Consider the following 26,716-nt stretch of genomic DNA (forward strand, 5'->3'; position numbering starts at 1 on the left):
AGATTAGTCCCATTATGTAGCTGCTATGTGCTCCTTTCCAATTCATTCAATTTAAATAAAAACTTTCTGCTAGCACTTATGTACATATCAGTGACAGTCATCTAAATAAAATATCCAAGCCCCTTGAGTCTCAGGAATAGTCTGAGGAAGAGGCAGATCATATCCTATTTATTTGGAAATGGGATGCGTGTTGACCTAGGGCTTATTTTGAAATAACGGCTAAATGTTAAAATCTTTATGGAATCTTAACATTAAATTTTATGAAGACAGAGATGTTTACTGGGATGTGATGCCGGAGCTAGGACCAAAATCAATTGCTGAAGATTAAAAAAACAACACTACCGCAGGTGGGAAAGGGGAGCATCCACAAACTCGGGGTAATCACGCTTGTGGTTTTTTTATCATTTTTATTTTATTTGCTTGATGGTAATTACGTAATGTGATTTATATACAGTGCTTCTGAGTGCTGTATTAAATTGACAACTCTTGCTGGGTGAACACACAAGCAAATACAGTACTTTCTTTCTTTTCTTTAAATGTGCTGAGTTTTCTCTTGGAGAACCCTGTCAAGTCTTTCCTCTCAGTTAGAGGTCTGAAGAAAATGAGTCAGTGTAGATAAAAACAGCTTGATTAATCATTACTGAAACACAGGAAAAATTAAAATACATTTTTTGCTTGCAAAGTAGAGAAAAGCAATAAAAACAATGCCAGACGGTTAATGCCTCTCTTGTACCTTTCATTTGAAAGACCTCAAAAGAACATCAAGAAGAATAAAGGCAAAATCTATTCCCTATTGGCATCATTATAAATGTTGTATCCTCTAAAACTCTGAAGACATCCAAGAAGAGTAGAAGAATAAATGGCATTGAAATAAAGAAGGTCTCTCTGGAGCTTTGTTCAATCAGCTTTGTTAGAATTCACTCAAATCGGATGATTATAAGAAAAGATCTCATTTGTTTCAACATTAAAGGAGCAAATTAATATGTGGCGAGCTGCTAATAATTGCCTCGTTATTTAGTGAATGGGCATTGTGTCCAATTTACAAAATTACAGTCATATTGTTAAAGTATCAATTGGGAAAGTTTAATCTGAATTTCCTAACTGTCTGTATGATTAGTTGTGGGATTTGCAAAGTAAAGCAGAGTTGTGGGTTGGAGTGAGTTCTGCAGCACACCACAAACCTATGGTGCCAAGAGCTCTCTGAAATAATTCAGCTTTTCATTAGTATAAATTACATCTGCTTAGATCCTGAGATAGATTTGGTCCAACTAAAGAGTGAATTTGGCTGTCTCTGCTAAGATTGCAGCTTGGAATGTAGCTGGTCAATCCAGACATTGTTTTGCAGACCTCACTGACTCAGAGAAATCAGAAGGTTTGTCGTGAAGTTTTGGCTAACGGGTTTAAGAGATGTGGCCTGAGATCATGCGCACTTGGATCTTCAGCAGCCCTGTAGATCTGTGCCTGGGAACTTGGTGAGCCAAGATCTGTGCCTTTGGGAAACCCAGCCGTGCAAATGATCCTGTAGCTGGAATTTCATTCTCTTGATGGAGACATTTGAAATGTTGGAGGTTTCTTTCAAATTGGAAAGTAACCAAATTTCCAAACATTGAACTCCTCTGTGGAACTGAATCACGTTTTGTGACCTACTTTTAGTTAGATTTGCTTGTGACCTTTTCTAATTCTGGCTGTTTTGTTATTTAAAGATTTGACCTTTGATTCTGTGAAGCCACTTCAGTGCTAAATGCAAAGATTTAATAACTAGAACTGTTTGATAAGTGACCTTTATTACACAGCTATTTCTCTTTGCTAGAGAAGCAGCACTGTTTTGCAAGTTCTAATTCACAGTTTTAATTATCTTTTCTATTGTCTGTAAGCTTGCACAGGAAATGGAAAGGTCAGACATTTCATTTTCTTTACTGATTAAAATATAAGTGCTGCTCAACAGTTATAATGTATCATTCAAGAAAAAGACGGGCCAATTTGTCAGAATCATGCCCAGCTGCACTGCTGAGGAGTTTTACGTCCTTCTGGTCAGCAACGAAATGAGTAATTTTCTAGAGGCAAAGCAGCTTATCAAAGATACGCTCAGAGACCATGGTGTATAGAGGTGATATATGTGTCTAAATACACAAAAAGAGAAGAAAAGGTGAATGGTTCTCTCTGCTTTCTTTTTTAGCTATATAGCTATAATGAAAGCAAACATAGATCTTGTGAAAGGCACAGGTAAGCCCTTAATTGACATTCCCTGGCCAGAGAGCGTAAACAGTAATGGTGCAGGTTCCCACGTTGTCCTGCCAATCTGCAGCGACCCAGCAGCTGCTGGACCCTCACTGCGGGTGAGAGGCAGCTTGGACTACCTGCCAGGTCCATCCTTGGCTTCTCTGGTTAGGCTGCTGATGGGTTAGTATTTAATTGCTATCCTGGTGTTTGTGATACGGACACCTGTAAACAGTTAACTGCAAAACAGACCACCGACAAGGCGAGTATTCTGTAATTCAGCAGTTTCTGTCTCCCTGTATTCAGGTTTCTGTGTGTAAGAATTGTTTCTCTGCCTCTGTTCATTTTTAACACAAACAGTACAGCAAGTGAAATAGAAAAGTGATCAGCGTCTTGTACTAGTTAGGGCTATCATGGGCAACCTTGAAGATGTTAAGTACCAAAAATCTGCACATGGGAGGTACACATGAAGTTTGCAGCATATATCCCAGAGTGTGGGGTGAGGGGGGCCACAGAAGATCACTACAGCTCCTCAAGGGTCCCATAGTCCCAGTGCCATCAGGAGCCATCAGCCAGGTCCTAATTCAGTATTGGAAGCAGCAGCCCTGACGGTCCTGTTGCTTCCCAATTCTGGCCATGCTGGATACCTGACCCCCTGCCCCGAATAGCTCCCTCAGTAGTCACCTGGCAGAGAAGCCACATTTGAGCAGCCTTCATGTCTGAAAGTGATGGGACAGCCATTCCTGAGTTAGGGTGCAACTGCAAACAGGAACACTGCGTTAAATGAAGAAAAGRAGAGCTGTTATATATGGATTACTGAAAATGTCCCCTTTGTGACGGTCGTAAAACAAGACCACAAGCTGCAGGGCTATCTCCATATGGGGGTTCAATGAATGAATATTGATGTGTGTTTTCTCATAAATTGCAGAAGATGTGATGCAAGAAGATACTGCAGTCAATGAATGATGCTGGCATCAGTGGACTATCTGTCATGGGTGTATTTAAGGCTTGGTTCAGATGCACAGAGAATAATGAGTTCTGTCTTAACTTTCTCTGGGGTCTCTGTTAGGAAAGGTGCACATTAGGGCATCTAAAACTACTCTAGATTTTAAAAATATTTATTTTGAGATAAGGGAGAGGTTAAGCCTCTTCTTTACTGAAGAAGAGCAGATTACATGGTGACCTAGTACAGGCATTGAATATTATGAAAGCATTTTATAAATTGGAACAAGATAAATGAATCACAACAAAAGAGCTAGAAAACTGGGGGACACAATTGCAGGAGTAAGTGTGCTTGGTTTATTCGAGCAGAACAGTTGCACTCAGTGAATAGAAAATGTGCAATGCATTTCTAACTAAGGTCAGAAATCAAACAATTCCAAGTTTGAGAGAGCAGCTCCGTTTTAATGGAGAAAGAAAAGTATTATGAAAAAACAACGCTCTGAGGTTGAGGCAAGTTTAAATGGGTCCAGATTCTTGACTGAATTGGCGTTTTCCTATCTAGCAGTTTCATATTCAGCATTTGTTAGTTTGAAAATTCACCCTGAAAGCTATAAATTAATCTACTGGGGCTTTAACAATTCACTTCATGTTAGGATAAAAGTTATGTTTATGGATTTGTTTAGATCACCCAGCCATGTCCTCATAAAGTATCTTAGAGAGGATTTCTGTAACTAAGTGGTAAACAGAAGGACTGTTGCATTCAGCTGCATCTCTTGGGATTTCATCTTTGCTGTCAGAGAGCTAGGCAGGACAGCTCTCTAAAACTACAATAGCTATAAAAAAAATACATGATGTTCTATAAAGAAAACATTGCCAGTGTTTTTGCATGCAGTCAAGCATCTTTAACTCCTGACGAAATGAGGAAAACATTTTCAGGAACCACTTACATAGAGAAGTGAGCCTTTGCAACTGCTAGGATTATTGCAGAAGTCTTGCAGGTTGCACCTTAGTTCAGTTAAATATTGTCACCCAAATATAAGATATTTCAGCTGTTATAATTTGGTTCTTTTCAGATGTTCACCTCTTGTCCTTATAATATGTACCATTACCAAACAAATTTGATGTCTTCTTGGCCACCATGTCCTAAGGGTTACCATGGTTAAATGTGTCCAGGATATTCATTGCCATCAGTTAAATGAAGGTGTGATTTTGAAGTGAAATAACCATAAGGCTGATCAGAAAAGCACTTAGCATCCTGTCAGGCTGACCATCGGAAGAACGTGAGGAGAATTATCCCTAAGGATCGTACAACTGAAGTCACTGGCTCCCAGTCAAGAGCAGGACAGAGATCTAGTCTGTGACCATACGCAAAATTGTACATGATCTGTAGCCTGGACTGTCTTCTGTAGTTTTTGCTGGGTGGATATAGTTTTCATTTGTTTTAGATTGCCGGCCAAACTGTTCATAAAATCCAACCTAAATATATGGCATTTCCTCTTATTCTTTTGGTGCAAAAGACCCAAAAGATGTATTTGCTATTTATAGCTTGATAAATGGAAGATCACATAGGTCTCTATGTCCCTGTAAGATAGATAACTGTTCCTATTTCCATTTCATATGGGAGAAATAGTATCATAGAATGCACTCAGGAAATACTCTCTTTGACTTCACTGTGTCTGGGATTATGTTCCTAGTTCACAAGTCACCTGTCCCTCTGCCTCTTGTTTTACATAGGTCATAACTATTCTTTGGAGAGAGCACTGTATTCCTGTACATACATCTCCTTTCCAAGGACAGGATTTTCGTGCCACCAGATTGCTTGTTAGAGTAACGCTTCATTTTTGACTCCTATCACACGTTTGAGAACTATTCATTCAAACACATAAGCACAGTCAGTGTATAGTTAAATTTCTAGAATTTTTTGTACCTTTTTCCTGTTGCTGACAACACCTTGTTAAAAGAGAAAAAGGCATTGATCTAAATACTATTTTCTGCTGCTCTTTCTTTAATTGTTTTCTCTTCTAGTGGGAAGAGTAATGTTTAGAGAGAAAAAAGAATGATTCTTTTTCTAGTTGACTTTGCAAAGAAGAGAACAAAGGAAAAGATTACAACTACTGCCTCTTTCAGGAAAAAAAGATTGCATTCAGAGCTTTGTAGCAGTAGGGTTTTCCACCAGCTCTGCCACATGGGGACTGATGGTTTTTTAAAGAGAAGTATCGCTATCAATTTGGTGGACTATGCCCATCTTTCTTTTAAATGAATTTTCAGCCTTTATGTTTTACAGAGAAAGACTTGCCGTATATTTTTGATTTCTTTCAGCCTCTACAACTAGACTGTGACCTGTGTGCCATTGTTTCAAACTCAGGACAGATGGCTGGCCAGAAAGTGGGAGCTGAGATAGACAAGTCCTCCTGCATATGGAGGATGAACAATGCGCCCACGAAGGGCTATGAGGAGGATGTTGGGAAGAGGACAACCGTAAGAGTGGTCTCTCACACGAGCGTGCCCCTGTTACTCAAGAATCCTGAGTATTTTTTCAGAGAAACCAACAACACTGCCTATGTGATCTGGGGGCCTTTTCGGAACATGAGGAAAGATGGAAATGGCATTGTGTACAACATGCTGAAGAAAACTGTTGACAGCTACCCAGCTGCCAAAATCTATGTGACAACAGAAAAGCGCATGGGTTACTGTGATGCTGTGTTTAAGAAGGAGACAGGAAAAGACCGGTAAGTCCTACTTCTGAAGAGCAATTATAATGTTTGAAAAAAGATACATGAGAGAAGGCCATGCTGGCTGCCAGCTACTAAATGAGTCCCTAGATATGTTTTTAATGGATTGTTATATGGTTTTGACTGTTATAAGCACTTGATGAGGCAGCAGCTAGGCCCCATTTACCCCACCTACGCTACCTTCTGTTCTTTCCATTTCTGTTGGCTTGAGTCCCAAAAATATTGGATGTCTTCCTGAAACATTTTAAAAGCTGTGTGTTGTTTTCAGCTCAATTTACTATTGATTAAATTGACATTTTATTTGAAGAGGATAATCCTACACAAACAACATTTCTAAATGCACAACCTCAGGATAACTCTGGATATTGTGTTTTCTTCTCTGTTGAGATTCGCTTTAGCTTCAAACACAAACTTCAGGGTACAGAATGTTTATGGTATTTCTTGGTGAAAATGAATTATCAGTGATATTGTAATAGATTTAGGTTTCTACCAGAATTACGTTGGTATATTCTCCTTGCCCGACAATGTGTGTTTATGCTGCTGAAGTGGAGGTTGTAAGAGAGATGGAAGTGTGAGGGTCACTGTTTTGGCTAACACTTTTAGTGCTGAATTTGGATTTGTGGAATTGAGTCCACGAGCTACAGAATTTTGTAGCTGATCTGCAAAAATTCTAATCCTCTGTGTTTTTGCATGAAAGAGAACCTGTCACAGATAGTCAGTGGAGCTAGCTAGAAAGGAGTTTCCAGATCACTATTCTGCCTCAGTGTTATTTCAGTTTGGGTGTCAGTGGTGAAGAGCTGTAGCTTTCTCACCAAACTAAAAATACAGGTATACACAAACAATTTAACTTAGTCCAAACTTTTTATTTAATTTTTTGAAGTTGAAGAGCTTGTTCTCTTAAACTTCCTTCATGATGCTCTCTGTTATTAAATTGTCAAAACTTGCTTTTGCCTTTTTTTAAAGGTATTAAAATGTAGAGAAGAACTTGGCTCTCACAACTTATTCACTGTGTGCACGTACTGCTGCTGGGATTCTGGAACTAGAGGGAGCTCCTATACACCATAAAGGTGTCCAGGTTCTCACAGCTTCTTTGGTTTAACATATGGTCAGCAGAGGTTAATAGAGAAAATACAGAACTATTCTTCAAAAGTGCCCTCTAATAATCCAGGTCATCCAGTTTACATATTAATCAAGCTGAATATGATCATGGGTACTTTTATGGCATTACTAAATATAAATTTGTTTATATTTACAGTACTTCCATTTTAATAAAATCAGTAAGGTCACAGTGACTTTACAACACTTTTACCAAAATCTATACTGTGAGACCAGCCAATTGCAAAGGGTATCTTATTTTTTTCATATCAAAAAATCTCATCATCCAATGTCAAAGCATCCTCATCTCCAGTCTAGTGCATTCCACTTCAACAAATTAACACATCACAAGGTTTTATTATTACCTAATTAACGAAATAGAAATGTTTCCTTCCAAGTCAAAAGCAAATTGAACTTCCATTTTCCCTGTGCTTGCTAACAAAGTTCTCAAGCAGCCTGACCTCAAAGTGGCTCAATTTCTTTCTCCTTAATCCACTGAAACAACTAAAACTTTCACATGGCCATCAGGGGCAAAATGTAAACAGCCTGCCTCATGATCCACTTCACATTGCATTTGCAAGTACCTCCCTTTAACCTCATCAGAAAACTTCAGTCCTCACAGTGGAAATCAGGTAACATTCTTGTTTCTACCGAAACACTTATTTTCTACACCTGCTTTTCTACATAAAATACTAAGTTGTGCGGCTCATCAGCTGGAAACAAGGGAAACAATCAGCATGTCATCAGCCAACACCTTCTGTATCACTAGAAAATATCCTGCAGTTCCCTACTAATCAGAGGACCTCAGCTTGGAAACTGTTTCATTTTCTGTAATATCTTTCACAGACCATTCTGCTGTTTCTAAGGGGTTCGTGGGGCTGTTAGAGGTATATGGTGTTTGTGGAAGCAGGAAAGGGACAGCACAGGAGTTGTGTGGGTAATGAAAGTAGTTTCATGCATTATGCCAGACTATTATGATGCTGAGACAGACTCAGGTTCCTCAGCCAAATATTCCTTCAGTTCCTAGGAGAAACATCAACTCTTGCTTGCAATATTAGTTTGAACAGAGGTCTGTTTCAACATGTCCCCAGCAAAAAATTCTGGAAGGAAACCAAGTTCAACTCATGTTTTAAAATGCACCGAGTGAGTTGTAACCGCATCTATTTTTAGTCTGATCCTAAAATACAGTCCTTATGTACAGTGCATGCTACCAATGCCTACTAAGATTACAACAGATTTCTGGTCTGTCAAGCCTTTAATGAGCTTTCTATTTCTACTCTTTGATGTACCCTCTCTTTAAGCAATTAGTGGGACTTTTAAGTAGTTTCATCCTCATGGTGCTCAAATGCTAGAGGATGTTACAGGAGGTGGCTAACAGCTGTGTGCTGTGGTCACTGCTGTGCTGCAGATGAGCTCTGGTCCTGCACTATGGGAGCGGGACCCTCATCACTGACTTCTGTGAGTGCAGGCTCCAAACCCACAGCTTTTCTTTGGATAAAGGTTTTATCATTGGGTCATGGAAGAAACAAGATTTGCACCTAAAGAGCTTCCAACAAACATGTTTTATTAATTTAGAATAAAGCATTTTTTAATTCTCCTGCAGTACAAAATATCCTCTGATATGGACTATGCGTGCTGGAGAGTTAACCTTGCGTGCAATGTTACGAATCTGGGGGACATATGTTCTTTCTGAGAGTCTTCATTAGTGAAGCATTTGAGTTCAAGGCAGTGAATGCTCATCTGTTTTGAATAATTATTGTACATAAATAATATTCATTACCAGACATTCGCAATTTTTCATTAATGCATTTTACTTGGTACTTCCCTAGAGGGAGCGTAAAGCTGGCAGCTTCTTCCAATACTTTACTAATGTTTTAGTATATTATATGTATTGAGTCAGGTGAAAGGATTTAAGGAAACAGTAGGTAATTATTAAATGCAGGTTACCTGAATCCAGGTAAGCAGTTCTAAAGACATTTATAACTTTCCCATGCATTAGAAATACAATGTAAGATCATATAACAACATTTAATTGATAATAACAGAGAAAACTATAGTCTTCATTAAAGCAGCAGAGATAATTCTGGTCTGATAGAGTGCACTGAGCAGCCCTAAATAGCTTTTAATTAGCTGGCACCAAAGCTGCACCACCCTTAGGGAGGGTAAAATTAATGAAAACTAGCAGCAAATAGATCAGTGCTACTGGATGTTATTGCCTTGGGTGAAGGTGATGAGGAAGAAGGGAGTGTCTTTTAAGGATCATTTAGAAAACAGTCTGCATTAAAAGTCACTTTCAGAAAGCAATGATAAAATAAATCTGTGCTAATATCAGTGAGCCAATCTAATGTCATCCAGATTGCAGACTCTGTTGTTGTTTATCCTGCAAACATCTCGGGCTAACAACTCAGCACAGCCCATCTCCGTAGGTGGTGCCAACTCCTCGTGGCCTCTTGGGGGCCTGTGGTGTGGTCAGACCACTTCAAACCATCCCGTCGCACCGGCAGGACGTGGAGCCCCGGAAAACAGCCAGTAGTGCGTGTGCTAAGCACAGGTCTAAGCACAACTTAACGTGTTCATAGTCACACTTCGTAGGAATAACTACCTGAAAAGAGTGTGGTGAGCTTTGCTGAGGAGATACATTCTGTTCTCCTAAAATTCTCACTGAGAGACACAAGGTGACRTTCAGAAACCTGGCCAGTCCCACAGACGATTGACTTGCCACACGCACTATCTCTAATGACCGCTCCTAGTCAAACAATTCAGTTTGATTCAGCACCGTTGTATTCAGATGATTAGCTATATGAGTATGAAGCTGTACAGGAGGTGGATTCAGTGAGTCATGTTTGCAGTCAGACAGCTGTTACTGGTTTGAAGGATTTTTGTTAGTATCTAGGAAAATCCTGTAGTAAGAAGATTGCTTTTGTGCTTCTCTTCCAGTTCTCAGTTTCCTCTGTTCATGCCCAGATGGTGCTGTGCGTTAGGTTGCAAGAGAGCTGTCTTATCATTTGAAGCAGAGATGGATCATGCTGATCACTGAGTCAAGATTCAAAATTTGGGTGGGTGCTCAACCTGCTATTTTGCTCAGTTCTGCTCACTAATTATTTATTACTTTGGCAATATTTGAGATTTATATTATATCTCTGTCATTTAGAGCTATCAAATTATACTCATCTAAAGTTCAGACTGGCACTGTTAGACGGCTGCAGTCATCACAGCTTCACCTCAACTAATATGTGGTTGTTGATGTGTCTGACTAATCTGCGCAAAGCTGTAGTCTAGTAAAGATGTCATTGAAACGAAGAAATGAAATTACATTCGCTGAGACTCAGGTAGCTGCAACTTCTATTGTTTGGTGGTATTCTTCGTGAATTGAGGTATTAAAGCTGTCAGTGGCCAGCTCATCGGAGTTTTATGCTGTATTTCTGGATGTTGGCTTGAATGAAATATTATAGTTATGCTACTTCCACTTTTGCACTTGTTTACATAGACCTGTTTCTCTATCAGGGCCATTCAGAGAAAATATCAAATCTTAGCCAGAGTTGCACAACATTTGCAAAAGCATTTTTTTCAGTGGGAAATTGTAAATGTTGATGCTGAAAGCTGGCCTCAGAGAGTTAAATTTTGGGAGTTGGGAAGGACTTTTGATTGGTGCTTTGTATTAACATTCTTTTCCTGAAAAATTCTGTAAGATGAGTAAGTGTTCATTTCATTTCAAGAAAATGAATAGAGTAAGGGAATATTAGCATCTTTAAATTATGATTCAGACTGACATAGAAATGCTTGTTTAAGCATTTTTAAGGACAAAAATGAATTGTAGTTTACTCATTGCTACAGTTTGTATTATGATGATATAGTTATGATGAATAGTTTATTGCACCAATAAAGTCAGCAAAAAGTTCTCCATTACCTGTGAAAATCAGAGCAAACCCCAAATTGTGTGTTTGATATAGTGAACATTTTTCATGTGCTCAACTGTAGACTTTTCTTGAACCATTCCTTGGCACTTTCATTCTTTTTATAATGTAATTCCTTCAAAAAAAGGTTAATGGGTTTGTCCATCTTAATTCATAGAGGACTTAAATACCTTCATTGTCAGTTAAGACTCCTTTATTACCTGAAAAAGCAAGGGTCTAAAGCATGAAACCTTAATGAAATAAATAGATTTTTCATTAAAAAACACTTAAAACCTCAACCTCTATTGCTATTCATGGTCAATCACAAGACTAGTAACAACTGCTCTGGGGTTTACACTCTCTGCCCTCACTCTTCCATTTCCTGATAAAACACCAGTTGTTCATGAGTGTCTTAGATTTATTCCCTGCAGCCCATTAGTAACTGCATTTATTTTACTTTATGAAGATTTTCCTAATTAAGATGAACATTTTTATCTATTAGGCAGATGGAACTCAATAGAAGAAGCCTGTTTTTTATTACCATGCCAGTAAATGCTGTACAAAGCACTGGCACTTTTGTTAAGAAACAGAGCTCCCACTACATTACACTAATTATGCAGTAAAAAGAAACTTTATTAAAAAAAGATCAATATTAGCTAATATTTTGTGGTAATGCTGTGGCTGGATATAGATTTGTGTGGGCTCAGAAACTGATTGATTCTTTGGTGATTGCTAACTTTAGCCATGGAGTCATTTATTTTTACCTAATGATGTAAGTCAAGAATTACATAATCAGGATCTACTTTATCTTTGTCTTTGCATTTTTGCATTTTCTTTGAATGAATCCAACAACTATTGCTTTTAATTTATCACATCTTCTTTAAGCGCCACTGAATCCATTTTCTCGTCCTGACAAACCAGATGTTACAACTTTATACAGTGTTTGGTAATGTTGGAATTACACACACAGCTTTCCTTTCCTGTCCGTTAAAAGTGAAATCTGAAACTTTTATGGTGATGATAGCATTGCTGATATCTCTCATGAGCAATGCTGAGATTACTCAGGTAGATGAGATTTGCCAGCACTTTTCTCGCATCCCATGAACATTTACCTTCTGAAGGATTAGGCAAGACAGTGATAAATATGGGAGAAATCCTGGTAGCACAGTGCATCCCAGTGCTTCCAGCTTTGCTGTCATTAGTGGAGGTATTTTATGGTAGTAACGGTGTAAGATTTGGAGGAAGAAGTTAGTAGAGGCATAGTTTTTGAATGTAGCCTTTGGTATTCGTAGAAACTTCACTGGATCATCTTTCGTAGATCAGCTTTTTTGCTTTTTCAGATCACAGTGTCTAAAACAAACCATGATTTTTTTAAAGGAGCTTAAATTTGAAAGGGACAGAACTAATTTCAAAAAATCAAGAAATTCATTTTTAACTTGCCTTTGCTGCCAGTTGAAACAGTTGCCTTTAAAAACAGAGCGATTACCATTAAAATCTATATTTATCACCAGTTGTCATGCTTTTCCATGATATATTAAATAGATTAGGAAATAAATGCAGTATCACTATTATTTTAGTATGATAACTGTTGGTTACTGATAACTGTGGGTTTTCTAACAACAGCTACCTAAAATGCTGCTGTATTTACCATGTTTAGCAAAAGACGTCTCACTGCAATCAAACCACATGAGATGTGCAGGGGGATTTTGTGTTATACAGTCGCTATTCAAGTGAGGATATCAACTTTCACAGCTAGGGAATAAAATACTACAGTAATGTGTTGTTCCAGATAGAGAAGGGTTTCTGTACATCTGTCCAGCCACTAGCCAATAAAGCTTACAAGAGCTGACTTCCATTTAAAAAAAAAAAAAAGGTGGATGAGACCTAAAAGTAACCCCAGAACTAATTTCAAATATGTCACTGAATGAGATCTAGAAAAGATTGTCTTCTCAAAGCTTTGAACAAGTAGGCAACATTGTAGAAGAAAAACTGTTCAAATTTGGAAACAGTTTAGCCAGAACTGCTATTGGAGTGTTTTATCTTAAAACTGTAGAAAGATTAGTAAACAAATACTGCATTGAAAATTTAATAGGTAAGAAATCAAGCCTTTGTGAGACCTCATATGCATAAGTCACCTACCTTTGGGAAAACTGTGAAATTTTGTCTCATTAAATTCATTTAGAACTCAATGTTAATTAGGCTCTCGCTTATGCTTTTACCCATATATAAACAAAGCAGATGTTCTGCACTGTTTTGTTTATATATGGGTGGCGATGAATCCCATATAAAGAAGGTACAGAACAGTGGAGCTGTACAGCTATATCTATGTGTGCACATGGGTTTGTAGTGCACGTCTTTGAAGGTAACTCAGGATTCGCAACGATGCTTCTCCGAGAATTTGATGTTGTATCAGGATATGCTACAGCCTACGTTTAAAAAAACATCACTGACTACATCCCATACAGTTCCTGTAATACTCAAATTCTCTGAGCTTTTAATGGTGGGCAGCTATGCATTTAAAGAATAACATGCACGAGAATAGCATGTGCAATTTTACTCAGGCATTCACATCTTCAGCAGGTTTTGGAAGCTATAACAGTTTGGAAAAATATGATGACTTCTGTAGGGACTTACTAGGAGTCTTGAGGAGTGTCCTCAAACAATTTGATGTCTTGGACTTTGACCAGCAGGTGACTTGGTATGGGTGTGAAAGGGAACACTTTTTGACTCAGGTTTGCAAAGATTCAGCCATTCCATTTTCAACATTTTGTAAGCAATTCTAGTTTATAGTAGCATTCAGTATAAGTGGTACTCCGTGCCAGGGACACCACACATTTCTCAGTACCTGAGCAACCCTACGCAGTGCATTAGTATTCAGGAAAAATGCAACTCCAATAGAAGAAAAGGTTTCTAAATGCCCATATTTGTTCTTTGCACATTTGCCTATCCTGATCTTTGGAGACTTCTTTTTCTTTATTTTAATTTTAAAGAGTCAGTCATCCCAGCAAGCATATGCTCTGTGCTGCAGTCGTACTGGTTACAGAAAGGAGACATGAGCTGCCTGTCTAATAACATTCTCTACATGACTCATTAGAACTTGCAAAACACAGTACTTGGTGCAAAACTTCAAAATTTGCTGTAGATGATGTCACTACTGCAGAAAAGAATAGGAAGAGTAGCAGATGAAATCCTAAGAAACAAACAGCATGCTTTTATCTTAACAATAAAAAAAGGATAAATGTCAGAAATGTGCTCTGTGTTCAGTTGCCTCCCCATGTGTTGTTTCAGAGTTTTCCTTGAAGTACGTTCATTAGAGATGCTGGCGCTCCTGTCTCCAAGAGCATCCCAAACATTTTCCGTGAGAGCATTTCCAAAAATATTGCAGTTATCGCTTAAGCCTCAGAATGCCTCTGTGAGGCAAGGAATATTTATCCCCTTTTTACAACTTGACTTCCCTGAGAAAAGGATGCTGGGGAAAAGCAGCAGCTATTGCTGCGCAGAAATTCATGCTTATAGGGCTTTTTGAATTTTGTGTGCTTACCATGAAGGCATTTCAGTCTCCTACAGTGCTAATTTGGGGTTGGAATGGTCTGGAACAACACACTGGAACCAATTTCAGCTGCTCTATAACCTGTTTTCAGCCAAACACATTAATGTTCTGGCACTTCCTACCACATGAAATTAGTAGTGGTCTCTTGACATTTTGCAGTCAATCAAAATATTAGGGAAAGGAAATCATCTGAAGAGTATCTGTAAAGCAGAATTTCTCTAAAAAATTATTTTTTTTCAATTTGTTCACTTCAAATACTGTATATTTTCTTATCCTGTGTCTATCTATCTCAGCTTTGTCTCAACGTCTTCCTCCAGTGCATTAAGAAATGTGACTAACGTTTATCATGTGTGCCTTTGCTGGAGCTCAGAGATTTTCTTCTCTCTGTGTGCACTACTCTGATTTTATGTTAGTGATGACACTGTTGAAATATGCTTTGTATTTGGAGTAGAAGGAAGCAGTGGTCCTTAACTCCTCTGGGCTTATTTCATGATCTTACATTGCCTTTACCTCCTCTTCCAAGAAAGCATGGTGTTCAGCAGAGTTGCATTTCGGCTCCGCTGTACAGATCCTGCAAGGGTTTCTCAGCTGCAGTTGCGTCTCAGATCCTTCTCACTCCTGGAGGTATTTTGGGCCTCACTCATCAAGTGCCTTGCAGCATTTTAACATTACGTAGGTGATCCTCCAGCTTTATATACTACTTAGACCTGTCTAAGCACCAGTGGCTTCCTGCCAAGCTATGCTGCTTTGCTTAGTTAAGAGAAAAGTGATGAATGGATGAATAACTAAGGCCAGTTCACTGTTTACCAGGGTGGAAGAAAGAATTTCAGGTAACTGGATGTGGTAGAGGATGTTACTTGGGGATATTATATCCAGGGAAGGCTTATTCCAGTTTCACTTCTGAGCTTTCAGTTCTGGACCTCTTAAAGTTTTCCTCTGTTTTTGAAATAGTAACAATAGGCTTCATATGTATTTGACCAATTTCAGAGTAGGATTAGCAAGAGCAACTCCAAATGTTTCCTTTGAAACTTTTCCTTCTGTCTGTGTAGCAGGACAGAGGTTGGCATATTATATAAACATTTTCTTCATTATTACATTTTTCCCCGAGGCTATCATATTGATTTCAAAACCATGGTCATCATTATACTAAAATGGTGGCATTAATAGTTTGGTCTCTGTGGGTGGATTATAATAGAAAGTTTGAAAATAATTGCCCACTAATGTGAAAGGTGGAAATATGTACAGTATTATATTGCTCATAATGTAACCATTAAAATAACAATTATGTGATAATGAAAAGAGTCATTATACTCTAGTTTATCTTTACATAATGTTAATAGCTAATGAAAACAGAGAAGATGATATCTACTTACATTTAACAATACTACTGCGTTTCCTGTAATGAGAGAATATTTTGCACAAAACTGTGAATTTGTATAAAGTTTGTGTCCATTCTTTATGTGCTTGGAAATGTGACCAATTTAAAACCAACTGTTACAAATTCTTTTGTATCAAATGGTACATATAGTCTTCCCAAAGGTTAAATTTTTAAGCATCTTTCCATTAGTCTGAAATTAAGTTACCATAAGTAGTAAAATCTTGCAACATGATTGCATTGAACAAAAATACAAAATAAATTTAGGTCAGTATATTACCACTGATGTGTTAGAAAAATGAAGGTAGCATGACTTTGAATCAGTCAGCAGAATGCAAATCTTGTCTCTTTAGGTGACTGAAAAACGTTAAATAGATGCATTCTCATCTGTGGCAATTTTGTTTTGGTGTTGGCTCAGCCACATAATCAAGTTCCTTTTCTATTGTAGACAGGGGCAGAACATTCAAGAACAAGTGTGAAAACAAGTTTTCCACTTTTTTTTCAACTGTTCTATTTTTAGCAGTTGTATGTTTTGTAATGGATATAGAAGCCTGTCATTTTGTATTTTGGGATACGGAGCTTAAAGGTAAAAGTGCTTAGTTCAGAAATGCATAGATAGAGTTCTCAAATACTCTGAATGGCAAGAACATTGATTATAGTTAAGACATTTTGGTGTTTGTCCATCCAGATCAGATTACATTGATTTTTAAAGATGCAGTAAGATTGCCCCCCATTTTTCACCACTTTCTATATTTTCCAAACATAATGACATGGTTGAATGTTACCTTTAAATGCCAGACTCGTGGAGGTGGGAATTATATCATGTAATCCATATCACTCCAAAGTACAATTGAGAGATACGAGTAAAGCAGTTATGAACTAGGTATTAAAAATGGAATTGAATTGATTTTTCTAGGTATTATACCAAGTGACATCAACAGAAAATGCCTTTGGTTTAGCAGTGTGACATTTAATTGCTTATGTTAATAGCCTACATTTGAGAGACAAATGGTTTGATTTCTTTATTTACTGAATGAGCGAATGAATTAATGCTTGGTCTTCTGTCGTTCTTTCCACCACTGCCCAAATACCCTCATTCCCTGTATACCCAGGGAATGCTTTAGACCTGACTAGGAAATAAAGATGGAGATAGAAGCGGGGTGAGCAGAGACACAGAAACACCTAGGAGCCTCTCTGCTACCGGAGGCGCATGGCAGCCTGGCCTCCCTGCCACAGAGATGGAGAAGCCTTTCCAGTCAAAGGGAAGGCATTAGGGACTTCCTTCCCTTTACCACGTTCTCTGCTTCTCCTGACCACAGACAAAGGGAAGGTTAAGGCATCTCAGGCTGACTGGAGCAGGAGTGCAGCTGCAGAGAGTGAAGCCAGAGGTGGTGGAATCCACCTACAGGATCATCTCCCAGGAGGTGATGGTTCAGTCTTACATCTGTGCAAGGGTAGGGTTTAATTTTCCGTTCCAGCGAACCAAAAGGCAGGTTGAATTTGTGAGCCAATTGTGCAGGGTTGCATGGTGCTGTTCAGCGCCTGGTTACCATCTGCGAGTCTTTGGTGTCTGGGTGTCAGGAGAGCTTGGTACATACTGAGGTACATGCCCCTCCGTGAGGCCTGGTTTCAAGCAGTTCCTGAAGGTTTTCCTCTCCTGTGTCTCCTCTTTTCTACCATCTCAGACTCTTCCATTTGCATTAGCCAACTCAAATCACAGGCTGTGAAGCTGTCGATGTATTTTGGTCACAAACTCTTCCTTGTTCATGTTTCTCTTTAATGGGATACTTGCTCCCATTGGCATGTTTCTTGCTTTCCTTCAATTTTTTTTTCCTTCTCTAACATTACTTTACTAATACTTTCCATGTTTTTTCTCTTTGATTTGCTGCCTCATTGTTTGTAACTCTGTCATATATATGTACGTATGTATGTATGTATGGCTTTCTTCTCTCAGCCTTTTGTCCTTTTGTTGTGAAACATATTGCCTCAAACACACCTGCCATTTTCAGCACAACCTCTTTTCAGATGGTTCACTGACCTGCAAGGTAGCTGAGGAGGAACAGCTCTCCCTTATGCTACCTTTCTTGTTCCCGTTCCCTTTCCCGTTCCCATTGCTTTTCCCTTTCCCTAGCTCTTTCACTTGAATACTGGAACAGAACTCCTGAAAGACTGATCTCGAATTGCAGATCCCAACTCAGTATGTCCTTTACTTAAAACATAAAAATTCACAGTGGGATGTAGAAGCTGTGCTTGATTATTTGTTGATGGTTGTTGGTTACACGAACTAAAACAGCAGGGAGCTCAGATTTTGATCAGAAACCAACTGATTTCCTGTACGGTTTTTATTTAAAAATGTGAACATAATATAAACCCATTATGATCATGCTGTTACTTGCTAAGCTCTGGCATGACCTACTGTATGAACAACATGTGTTCCCTGTTACATTTGTATGTAGCTCTGTATATGTGAGCATTGATACAGGCTTGGAGCTGTTACATGGCAATTTTTGTATATCTGCATATGTGTGTGTGTGTGTGTGTGTGTGCTAGATGCACAAACATATGGATTTGAAGTGACATGCAGTGGGTAGATACTGTTTCCTGAGTTTCTAGGCTGGAGAAACACCAAAGGAAAGATTAAAAATTACCCGGGAAGTTTAATACATGCAGTTGCAAGCATTTGTTTGACCCAGTGGATATTTAGGCCCTGCCGCCTATTAATTACAGCCCTGCAAAACATGCTAGGTGCATCCCCCAATCCACTGCACCACGTGAGGTGAGCTATCACAAATGCTTCAGGTCCTCGCTCAGGTGTACCAGACACCCCCTCAGTGCAATGACTTCAATATGAAAAGCAAAGTGAGCTGGTGTGCTATTGCCTGACTGTAGCTATGACAGCCTTTCTGCGAGCTCCCAACTCCAGAGGTATTCATCCAGAAGCTTGCTCCATATGTTCCCTAGTATTAGCAACGAGCAAGTTTGGTTTAGTTTGGTTTGGCTTTTTGTAAATACCTTTCAATTATGACAGTACAAGATAGCCTGACTGGCAGTGACTTTTAGGTCTTTATGTGCTATAGATACAATTCATTTGGCTTTAGTTTTGCAACATCACCAACTGCTAAGGGAATTGATGTTTAATTCATTTCTAAATAAGTAAAACTAAAGTATAAATAAATAATGCCTGGTTTATTAGTCCAGGTGTCTTCAGCATTGCTGAAAGTGGTTTGATGACAGCCACCAGCACTAGCAATGGAAAAAAACTGATTTCTCTGTGATTATTATCATTATAATAAACCATAATTGAAAGATTACAAAATTGATTCTTTTAAAAATTAATGTAGCACGAGTGAGCAGGCTCTATGGCATTCAGATTTTTTCAGTGTTACTTGGAAGGAAAATGGCTTGTTTTATTTCCTGGCAGAAAGCTGCTGGTTTTCTAACAATCACATTAGAGAAAACAGTCCCAGAAGGTTACGGGAGACAACAGACCTATGTCATTATGCTTTACCCTTTCCTGATGGGTTCGGAGAGGAGCCAGGAACAAAAGAAAGTTGCATTCGTTATTGAGAGAGCCTTGGGAAAATCTGTTTGGCCAAGCAATTTTGCATGAAACTAGTGAGAAAATATTTGACTGCAAAGAACATAAACTCCTTCCATCAATATGCAATTTTCTGGATCCATTTGTCCAAATGATTATTAAGAACAGTTGCTAAATTTGTGGTGCTTTACAACTTCAAAAGGGCTGCAAAAGCATTAACTAGTTAAATGGATAGAATTAAAAAAAAAAACAAGAAAAAAAAAAAAGTCAGTTGTAAGACAGTTTAAAGTGCAAAGTATTGAAAACAGCAGGAAACCTGAAGACCTGGAATAGCAATCATACAGTGCCATCCGCCCCAATCAGGAAAGTGGAAACCACAAATTTATCTCTGATGATTTCCTGTAAATATGCCCTTTGAGGACAGATTGCCCTGCCCACTCTTGTGGAAAAAGCTCGGAGCTACATCTCCTCTCACCGCAACATATGGATCTCAGCAAGCCCTGCTCCTCCATTTCCGAAGTCATTCCTCAGGTGGGAAGCAGTTTGAGCAAAAATATAGTGAAATATTGTTACAAAAATGCTGGTTAGCATCCTTGAAACCTGGTCAGTTTGACTGAAAAACAACTTTCTGGGTTTTTTGTTTCCTGTATGTTTTCTGGACCTGAAAAAGATCATAGACATTTTCTTCGGAAAGTTCTGCCCAATTTTCCAGGCCGTATTTGCCTAGTGGAAATGGTTTCATTGATGCTTTCACTCCCTTCAGAATATTGTGCCTCACTTTTTCCTAGCATGGTGCAGTGTCAGTAGCTTTGCTCCCCCAAGCATGTAGCAGTGCGTGCTAAAGGCTGGTGTGGAGACGGGACATTTTGACCTCCCCCGTGGGAGCTGGGTGCCCCCGCAGCCTAGCCCAGAGCGCAAGCACAAGGGGAGAAGTCCCACGTTCTTCAGACAGAAGCACCAAAGAGGCTCTGGAAATCGGGGGTTGTTGTGGCTTGTTCTTTTCCCAGAGACATTTTGAAGACAGCCTGTGCTATACCCTTCTGAAGCTGATGTTTATGCGCCATTTCACATTGTCCGGATAGTTTGCAGTCTCCAAAGAAGTTTTCTGTGCTCAAATTTACAGTAGACATATAATCTACCATGCTGCTTCTGTGTGCTCTTACTTGGTCACAACTTCCTACTGGTCTTACACAATGTTTTATTAAGTAGAGGCACAGTTTCCAAGCCCATTTACGAGATCGAAATCAGTATTCTTCCTCCAGTTAGATTTCATTAATAATACTTAGCATTTCATAGTGCATATCATCCACAGACCTTAAAGCACTACAGGAAACCAAATCAGCTTTAATTTTCCCATTTTCATGATGGTAAAACTCATGCACAGACTCATTTATCAAGTTGTGCACAGGTATCATCCTGCAAGTCTATGGCAGAGCTGTGAGTGCATCCTTCAGTCAGGGGTCCCAATATAGGCTCCCAGCTTTGGCTCCTGATGTGCTAGTCTGTCATTTATTAAGTGCAAGGGTGTATTCTTGCCCACCTAAGCTCACACTTAACTGGGAGGGAGACATAGGTGAGCAAGTGATGATTGCATCCATATCAAATACATTTTTAAAAATGGAAGAAAGTGGAACTTCCTAAGTGGAATTCACTACAAATTGCATGTTTCCTAAGATATTGTATGACTCGACACAACTCTTGCCTCTTGGCCTCAGTGCAAAGATAAGCCTGTATTGCTCAGCTGAGACTTGTTTAAGGATCATGCTTTGCAGGAGAGAGGTGATCATTAGATTTGGGCAGGAATCTTACCAAGACGCATTGGAGCGCTCTACATCTGAGCAGTTGCATTCCTGCCACTTTCCAGCAGTCAGCACTGCCCATCAAAGAAAATTGTTAAATAGCTCTGCTTCATCATTCTTCATTTGCATTAGAAATGGCTGTATGCAATAACAGGATTATAGCCAAAAAGTGGCAGCACTTTATCATTCATTTATTTGATTTAATATATAGAGGTACCTATTTGAAATGGCATTTACTTTTCTTGAGCTCATCATAAAAAACATTCTGAATGGAAGTGTTTAAGGTAATGATGACTCCGATTAATTCCCTTAGAATAGCATGATTGGATTCAGATACAGTATTTCTCTTTTCATTAGGCATTTGAGCTGCTAGGAGTGATCTTATGCCATGAGATGAATGAAATTAGCTGAAGAAAACCTGATGAAAATGGCCCACAATATGCTGCTATTCTTCTTGCTCAGCCTAGCAACCTGGGAAAGCACAGATGCATTTGCAGTGGCATCCAGATGGCATTAATAGAACTGGATGGTGGAAAAGCCGTGCTGCTGCATGCTGCAAGTTGCCCTGGACCTGGACTATGTACTGAACAGCACTGCAGCCCCCCTGAGCCAGCCCTTATCTTCTCCTCCCCACTGCCACCAAATCCCAGTAAAGCCAAGCCTGGTCTGAAGAGCGTATCTTTAATCTGGTTTTCAACATAGGCCTCCCCGACTGCAGTCAGGACAGACTTCGTGCTGAACTTCTATTAGCGGAAAGAATTACTTCATTGGGATGCTGTATCAGGAGCTGGTTCCTCTCTTCAAAGTAATGAAGATGTTTCAATTGGTCCTAGGAAATTTGAGAGCTGACAGCTAAGTTTCATCAGTATTTTATTTTTGGTTACATTAGTGGGAATAGCACAAATACAGGGGGAAACATTTTCCAAAGCATCTCTTTGACCAAATAGCCAATATTACAACAGAAAATGAAATATGGTCATTTAGGCACCTTGAATTTTTTTTCTATGGAAATATCTGGAATTGCTATGGAATATCTAGAAAGTGGAATTTGGAATGCTATTTTGGGATGTTTTTCTTCATTGAAAAAGCAGAGATTTTCCATTTGTCTAAATCTCTTGTGCTGTTTTTTCTAAACATGATTATGAAGTTTGGTATGATTGCTGGTGTTGCAGGTAACTTAGTATTATAAAATACTGTTAGGTAAATGAAAGATGGATATGCTGGCAACATACTGATGATTCAGTTTTTGCAGTGTATCATCTTGTCCATTTAGAAAAGTAACGTACTCCAGTATCATAGCAAAAAGAGGCATTTAAATATCTAGATACTGTACTTTATATATAAAAGCATTGCTTCTAATGGCTCAGTCTCTCTGCCCGTTCATTCCTTTTCAACCTGTCACAACATGTACTTTGAGAGGCCTGATAATTTTGTGATAGGGACATTCCCTGCCTTTTGAAACTACTGACCAACAATTCATCTTGCATGGAGCTGGCCATCTAGTAGTCGTTACTTTCTGTTTCTGTATACTGGGATTAGATTCCTGATCTGCTTTGACAAGTCATATCCTTCTTACTCTCTGAAAATCTTAGCTTATTTTTAAATAGCTTGAATAATTCCAGCGCCCATAAGAGTGATGGACCAATGTCATACAGCAGACCCTGGTAGACCCTTTACAGTTCTGTGAGTTTGCATCAGTCCCAGTTCACTATAACTCTGCTTTTCCGGGCTTTGACTTCCCTCTCTTGCACAAAGATTGCAGGTCTAACTCGGGTGCACTGGTCTTTCGTGAGGTGCATGAACCACCATCAGGGACCAGTGAAACTGCTAGGTTACACCAGTTTATGTAATCTACATTTGACCTTAAGTCTATTGGGTAAAAGACTGGAAACAGTAGTAGAGTTTAGTAATGTTTTTAAATATTTTAAAGAAATCTGCAGCAGCAAGGTATACAATTCACTCAATGCTTTAAAAGTGAGACTCCAAAGCGGAACTCAGTCTCTGATGTGCAAAAGCAGGAATTGAAGAGTGCATTGGAAGACAATGAGATACAGAGCATCTCATGTGAAAAACATCTGAGAAAATACTGTTAAAGGCAAAAGTTACAAAGTGCAGATTTTTCTGCTGAGGACCAAGCCTATTGGTTTCAAATTAAAGGTTCACATAAAAGTTTTATCTGAAGAGAGAGTCTAATATGCAGTAATTGATTCTTCTAATTCCTAGGGGAGCTATCTCTACTTAAAGTACAATTGAACTCCAAATTACCTTACAATGTTACAGTTTAAAAAGTCATACCAGACTAGCACTGAGTGGGTTGCAGATGTGCATAGAAGGTTTAGGGCCTTCTCTCTTCTACGTTTCCTGCCCTTTGGATGCAAAGTCTGATCAGCAGTCTTTGCTATCTCATGCTTAAATGCTCTCATTTCTTCCAGTTCTGTGCATGGCATGGGTTGGTTTCATTCATGATTGGTTTTTTTGTTTGCCTTCTGGTCTGATTCTTAAAAGATCAACTGTGATTACCCATGTAATAACATGGGTAATAGAATTGCCTGTTTTTCATCATAGTTTAAATACATTTTGGAAGAAAAGTAGAATTCTGCTGGACCATTAGCTTATCTATCAGAGGTAAATGTATTTATAAGCCTTTGCGTGAAAGATGATATAAAGATAAGTTCCATCTCTTCATGTGATCCTCCGCGTTATGGATTATAAAAGTACTGGCCTCACAGAATCAGCATTATTAGTGGCCATAACATTAGTCAACAGCTCTACATAAGACTCTGGCTATAACTAACAAACTGTTGGTATATATAACCACTGTCTTGATAGCTTCACATACCAGTTCAATAAAATATCTTTCACTCAGGGGAAACATTTGGGAAGGAATATCTCAGTGACATTCATGCCATTCCCATTGCCATCACTACACGCTCAGAGCAATATATGTTTTAAAAATTGATTGAGTGTGTATTTACAAGATAGATCATGAGACATGTTTTTTTAATAGTGAGAAACTCCCAGTGATGCATCCTGTGATCTGTAGCATTGATCTGGATTCTTTGATTTTAGTGTTACAGAATACAGCCATAAAATTTTTAGACCCTTAATGTCATAGGGTGCAGCCTCTTGACACAGAATACTAATGTAAAATGAGTTAGCTACTGCAGGCAAGAGCTCCAAACCCAGTGAAAACAAAAGGCTTAAATTAAACGTAGTTAAGTGAGTGAGTTTTTATTCTTATCATTTTAAATATAAAATATAAAGAAGTTCATTGAAATGACATGAGGCTGAGATGTAAAATCCCTAATGCAGGTAGACTTTCAATTGGCAGTTTTGGCAGTGTGGAGGTTTGGCATTTGGTTTAAGGAAGTCTCTCACCTCCCTTCAGGCAGTTTTCAGTAAGCATCTTCAAGAAGTATTTTATTCTAAAAGAGTTGTCTAAGATAAATGAAGCAAATTGTCTGCCCTCCCTCTGGAGACTAAAGAGAGTCTAGATGCCTCTCCTAGATGCTTAACTTTTCGTTAGCAAAGGCAGGTGAGGTAAATTCTGGTTAGAAGCTCTGCTGTCTTCTGGCTATGCATTATATCTCATATATCATATCTCATATATCTCATATATCTCATAGGTGTGTGCAGTCATTTAGCATCCTGTTGTACATGATTCAAGCTTTTGGTAAAGGCACAACAGAGGTGGAATCTTTCTCTTTCTTAGTATGGCAGAAAGTTCACGGGCTATATTGTATTCTTTTTTTGTCTGGTCGCCATTCTAGTTCTCAAGTTTCTGGCAACAAAAAGCTGGGTCTGAAAATGAATTCCGCCCTGGGACACAGGAGAAAAATGACACCAGTGGAAAAGTGAGAGAGGTACAAAACAAGTCAGTTTGTACAAGTTTGGCCAGATAGCTGGAGTATCTGTTCAAAGTGTAGGAGTGATCGTTGTAAATTTTTTTCCATGTGAATAATATCAGGAAGCTTTTAATTGTTATACAGAAGTCCCACAAACTTCCTAGGTGTATTAGAGTTCACTTTGATGTACAAATGTCTTGATAAAGCTCGCTGCAGTGAAATTACTGTACAAAGTTGTCTGGGATCTGTCCAGTGCAGAAATCAAGTTCACAGATGGCTGATACTGCTTTGTGCTAGTTCTGCGGTGGCTGAACTCAACTGGGACATTCAACCTAGCTCAGTATTGTGGATTTAAGCATGTGAGTATGGTTGACAGTTTTAGTGGACTGCCTTTTCTGCTGAAACGTATTCCTCCTGTTAGTACGATGATGTCTGGTTTTCTCAGCTTTTAGAGTATTGGACACAGACTACATTTTTTGCCTTTTTTTAAAAAGAATGTCAAAAAATCTGTTTTAATTGGTGTTTGTTTTGGGGAATGTCTTTTCTTTCTAACAAGTATACGTAATATTGACTAAAGTGTCTGCACTGAGAGGTGCATGGTCTCTTTGCAGCCTTTCTCACACCAGTGCATCGATAGTTCTGCAACACGAGGCTGCAGACAGCTCTGGGCTTTYGCCGTAGCACCGTCGGTCCTGCCCTGGGAATCCCACCCTGCCAGACCCAGAGAGCTGCAGCTGAGCTAGACTCGTCTGTAGACTGTGCTGGGAATCTACCTAACACTGCAAATCATTATGGGTTCCCTCTTGGGATGTGGGAATGACGGCAGAGCAGTGAACCCGCTGGAGGGAGTGAGATGGAAAAGAAACTGGCTTCACAGTGGAGTCAAATACCTTAAGTTGATGCTTGCCGATATTTCACGGTGCCTGTTCAGACCGACGTCTGGGACTAACCTTTTGCAGAGTCTGCCGTCCAGGAGTGAATGAAGCTTCCCATCTGTCCTGAGCAGATTTTAGCTCTTAATGTTGCTATTCCAAATGTTTCCTGCTGCTCACAAGTGCTGAAGCTGTTAACAAGAGCGCACCCACCGGCCAGGCCGGGGCCCCACGAGGGCCTGCAGTAAGCCCTCGCGGCGTCACCGCCTTCTCGGCGCGCGGCCCCGGCTCCCCGCCTGCCCGCGCGGAGGCACCGCTGGGTTGCGGCAGCTGAGGATGCCGAATCCCCCTCGCCCTGCCGTGCTTTTGGGAGCTGCACGTGTTGCCCCAGCTGTGCCACGGCTGAGCTGAGGGGATCCGGCTCTAGAAGGCTGCCTTTCATTGCTCCAGCTGTTCGCAGCTGCTCTCAAGCTGATTTAAAAGGCATTTACCCCCCTCGTGGGAATAACCTTGAGGGACTGGAGAGGCAGTTGTGCGAGGCACGTGTAGTCAGCGCCAGAGGAGCGGCCAGGAGACGCGGCCAGGACACCGACATCGCCAGAGCTTCTCGGGGGTGTGTTGGGGACTGGCAGGTAGCTGCAGYGACTGGGGTAAATTCAGAGCTGGGGGGTTGGGAGAGGGGGGGAACCTGGCACACGGCTGCCAGGCTCGGAAAAGCGCACAGTACTGAGCACACATCAGCCACAGTTCATAGTCTGCCAATTCACGTGTGAATGGAGTAAACATTATTTTAATTGTAGTTCATTAGCTCCATCTGGCATCAGGGTGGGGAACGGAGACCCTTTCTTACCTTACAAA

General features: G+C 39.5%; 1 protein-coding gene across 1 annotated transcript in view; it reads left to right on the forward strand.

Moving 5' to 3' along the window:
* Positions 1 to 26,716, forward strand: part of ST6GALNAC3 (ST6 N-acetylgalactosaminide alpha-2,6-sialyltransferase 3) — a 127,763-nt gene that overhangs the window by 51,538 nt on the left and 49,509 nt on the right. The window contains exon 3 of the mRNA XM_026086889.1: positions 5,479 to 5,888. Within this exon, the coding sequence (XP_025942674.1) occupies positions 5,479 to 5,888 (410 nt within the window). The remainder of the gene's footprint in view (positions 1 to 5,478; positions 5,889 to 26,716) is intronic.

This window comes from Apteryx rowi, unplaced genomic scaffold (assembly GCF_003343035.1).
Source record: "Apteryx rowi isolate R43461 unplaced genomic scaffold, aptRow1 scaffold_7, whole genome shotgun sequence".
NCBI classification, from domain to species: Eukaryota; Metazoa; Chordata; class Aves; order Apterygiformes; family Apterygidae; genus Apteryx; species Apteryx rowi.